At 58.3% G+C, this 4,214-nt stretch overlaps 1 protein-coding gene across 1 annotated transcript; it reads right to left on the reverse strand.

Annotated features, from left to right (window-relative positions):
* Window positions 1–563: 563 nt before the first annotated feature.
* BARX1 (BARX homeobox 1) lies at window positions 564–4,214 on the reverse strand. The gene is made up of 4 exons (XM_068201388.1): window positions 3,838–4,214; window positions 1,652–1,937; window positions 1,437–1,521; window positions 564–1,037 (listed from the first exon to the last, which is right to left on the reverse strand). Exons 1-4 carry the CDS (start codon window positions 4,040–4,042, stop codon window positions 873–875), a joined length of 741 nt encoding a protein of 246 aa, XP_068057489.1. The 5' UTR covers window positions 4,043–4,214; the 3' UTR covers window positions 564–872.

A 4,214-nucleotide genomic window follows, 5' to 3' on the forward strand; every position in this document is an offset into this window, starting at 1 on the left:
TGCTTTTTAATTTTCTTTTCTTTTTTTCTTAGCAGAATAGCAGTAATTGCACGTCTCGGTGGATGCTCTGTAATTTAACATCCCAACGGAAAACGAGGAGAAGAAACTCGGGGAAAACAAGCGAAAAAATAAAACAAAATTTAAAAACCCTCACCCGAACAACAAGCGTCAGGATTTCGTGCTAGGATTTTTGCTGCTACATCGCAGCAGCACACGAAGAGTTTTTTAAAAAGTACCATTCAGGATGCGCAGTGCAGAACTTAATTTATCTTTTGTCACCAACTAACGTATCTTTAAAATCCGAAAGCATCCGAATTTGACCAAGCGAAGACCGAGGGTCTGGCCTCTCCCGGCCACGGGCAGCCGAACCGTCGTGGAAAACGATGGGAGAATCCTCCCCGTACCACTGCGCTTTGCACTTTCTCTGTAGACCTGCCTGGAACTTGGTTTTGAATCTCTAACCTGCCTCCGTGGGTAAAAAAAACACCCAAATTTTTAAAAAATCAACCCCAAAGCATTACGTTACTCAGAGCAATAGTTCATAAAATATTTTATTGAAATAAAGTAAATATCTTCGCATTAATAAAACTGATCATAAAATGCAGTTTTCGAATAACTAGGGGCACCACAGGGTTTTAGACAGCGAGTAGATGTGGATGGTGGGATCCAGTGTCCTGCTGGCCCCTCGGGCCGTCGCACAGCACAGCGGCCGTGGCGCAGCGCAGTGCTCCGCGGGCGCGGAGAGGGGCGGCGGGGCGGGTGGAGACCGGCATGCGGCCAAAGCGTCCAAACGTCCCGAGGCCGAAGGTGGCCGCAGCCACTGTCCGAGCTGCCCTCCATCGTCTCAGGCCGGCGGGGCGGGGCGGGCCCCCTCACTCCTCCTGGCTGACCTCGGCCGGCGAGCCCAGGCTCTCGGGTGGCTTCTCGGCGTCCCGGACGCGCTCCTGCTCCGAGAGCTGCTCGCTGCTGGGGATCGAGTTCTTCTTCGGGCGGCCCTTGGGCTTGGTGGGGGACTCCAGGCCGCCCCCCTGCAACACCTGCGAGGCGAGGAGGGGGCGGAGGAAGGGGACACCCCGGCAAAAGCGAGCTGCCATCAGCCCGCGGCGCAGCAACCCCTCTCTCTCCCGTCCCCCGGAGGGAAGCTGCCGGTGCGGTCCTCTCGGGCTGCGCCCACCCCGCGCTGCCCCGGGGGCCGAGAGGTACATCGAAGGGCTCGGACAGGACCGGGAGGGAAGGTCGGCCAGGGCCCAGGAGATGCTGGACCAGGGGCACGGTGTTATAGACCAGGGGCATATTATTATTACCTATTACTATTATCCTTAACGTTATCGTTAAATATGCCAGGGCCGATATGCAGAAGGACGAAGCCCGCAGGGCAGGGTTCGAACGCGGACACGGCGCACCCAGGGGGAGGACTGTTAGTAAGGGGCACTTACTATTTTCTTCCATTTCATGCGCCTGTTCTGGTACCAGGTTTTCACCTGGAGCTGGCTCAGCCCCAGCGATTCGGCCAGGTCTATTCTGCGGGCGAGAGAGAGATGAGGTCAGGCCAGCAGCTTTCGTCTCGGATGGCAGCTTCCCGACTTTTTCAAGCAAAATGAGCCCCGTCCCGTGGCGTCACGCCCCGGGTCTGAGGTCGGCCGTCGCCTACCTGTCGGGAGTGGAGAGGTATTTCTGCTTCTCGAAGCGCTTCTCCAGCCCCATGAGCTGCAGCTCGGTGAAGACGGTGCGGCTGCGGCGGCCTTTCTTGGCCTTGCCCGGCTCCGGGGGGCCCGGCTCCAGCTTCCCGCGGAGGTGCAGCTCCAGCGGGAGATGCGGCGAGGCGGAGCCGCCCTGCAGCCCCGAGCCGGCGGCCAGCAGCGCCGAGCCCAGCCCCGAGCAGCCCAGAGGAGCTAGCGGGAATTTAAAGACGGCGGCCGGCTCCGCCTTCAGCACCGCTGCGGGAGAGAGCGGCGGTCAGCGCCGGGCAGCGCGCAGGGACCCCCGGGGCTGCAGGGTGCCTCGGCTTCCCGGGGAGCAGCCCCTGCAGGGAACCTTGGCCCCTTCTCCTCCACTCTCGGCACCACCGCGGGTCCTGAGCCCCCCAGTTCCGCCCCTTCCGCGGTACAGGGACACGTTTTTACCCTTCAATCAACACATGCTAATCACGGAGTTACTTGGGGGCTACAAGTGAAAATAATTCAAACCAACCCAAAAGCGCTCCCCTCGGTGTCACCCAACAGCTGCCGGACCCGACTGAATTCGGCGACCAGCGAGGGCGGGCACGGTCCCAGGATTCCCTTCCTAGGAGTTTTCAAGGTATTTTCGACCTGATAATAATTTCTATTCCACTCCGTGAAGAGCAGCCTATGAAGGGGCGCCCGAGGAGAGGACAGCGAGCCATCCCCGAGAATGCTGTTCCAGCGGGCTGGGGCCGCCGCTAGGCCGGCTCGATTCACTTCTCCCCGATCCGGCCTGGCGCTGCTCGGCTCGAGTCCCTCGCCTGGCTCGGCCCGGCCCAGCTGGGTCCCTCCCGGCGCCCCCGCTCCTCTCCCGGGCCTCGGCCTGCAGGTGGGCTGGGGGCCGCGGTCCTGCTCAGCCCAGCCTCCCCGCCAGCGACACACGAGCGACCTCGGCGGCGGGGGAAGGACTTTAGGGGAGTCTCTGCGGGGTTTTCTCCTCTGCCTGTCTGAAATCGCCTCCCTTCCTACACGGCCCTATCCCGCTCCCACCTATCCCTGCGGAACCGAGCCCTGAGGGGTGCAAAGAGTCTTTTATCTGATCCGCTATTCCGAGCAGTTCTGAATAGTTCATCTTGAAAATAATACTAATTTCTAGATATTCTAACGCATGTTGCTCCCTTGCTCAGGGGCTTGACGCTTTCTCTTTTTCTCTTAAATGCAGAAAATGAAATTGGGATACTCCTTTTGTGTTCAGGTCAATGGATAAAGAGCTACGGCTCCACAGATGAAGACGGCTTGGAAAGTGAAAGCTTCGCTATCACCCACTTAAATATTGGCCTTTAAAATGTATTAAGTAATAGCCTTCAAAATGCATTAAATACTACCGTTAAAAAAAACAAAAACCAACCAAAAAAAAACTCCACCCAAAACACAAAAAAGAAAAAAAGAAACGACTTTAAAAAACTCCCCTAAACAATAACAATAAAACCAATAACAATTAAAAAATCCCAAACCTATTTCAATATGTTAATAAACTTCATTTGTCCTGGATGCTGTATCCGACTGGACAGAGAATGCTGGCACCCGCTTTAATCGAAAAACCCAAGCATGTATTATAATATGGACAATAATGCTATGTCTTCCATCTTCTATATTATTATATAAACATAGCATATATTTCTATACTGTATATAATATCTCTGTATATTATATATTTTTATGTTTACACCTAAGTCGAGTTTCCAGCTAAACCTGTGACCGCAGGGCCTCTTGCTGCCCCTCGCAGCCACGCACAGACCTCGCTGCTTGGCTCCAGCAGTTCTCACCTCATCCAAAAACACGGGGAAAAACGCAAAACCAAAACTATCGACAACAACCTTCTTCCCTGAAATCCAAACGCCATTCTGTGCAGAGCAGCTGGAGCCGCAAAGCCGCTTTCTTCGGTTTTAGGCCCCAAACTCCCGGCTGCTCCCGGCTGGAGCGCCCGCGGCACGGCGGGAGCCGGCGGGGATGCGCACGGCCGGCAGAGCCCCGCAGCAACTTTTGTAGGCAGAATTCCTAAGTTTTTCTTCAAGGAGCCCGGCTCCCAAAGGCGCTGGAGACCAGCGGCGGGCAATGCCTCCCCGCCTGCCGCCCCCAGCCGCCCCCCAGCCGCGGGGAGCCCCCCGGGACGTACCGAGGTGGTTGTGGTAGGGCCGGGCCGAGAGCAGCGCCTGCACCCCAAACTTGAGCAGCTCCCCGGCCGGCGCGGCTCCCTTGGCGTCCGGGGGGTCGGTGAGGATCTCCTCGATCATGAAGCTGCGGTAGCGGTGGGAGCGGTGGTCGGGGAAGGCTTCGGCCGGGAAGTAGCGCGCGGCGCCCAATTCCAGCGGGTGCTGCATCCTCGCCGCCCCCGGGGCGCGGGGGATCCCCGGCCGCCGGGGCCGCCCTAGCGCAGCCCCCCGGCCGGCAGCCGGGCAGCGGGGGCTCTGCCCATCGCCCCGCCGCCCCCTCCCCTGGCCCTGCGCGGCGGCCCGGAGCCGTCCCCGCCGCCTGCACACGGGGCGCGGCACC

The sequence above is a fragment of the Anomalospiza imberbis genome, chromosome 11 (assembly GCF_031753505.1).
Source record: "Anomalospiza imberbis isolate Cuckoo-Finch-1a 21T00152 chromosome 11, ASM3175350v1, whole genome shotgun sequence".
Lineage (NCBI taxonomy): Eukaryota > Metazoa > Chordata > Aves > Passeriformes > Viduidae > Anomalospiza > Anomalospiza imberbis.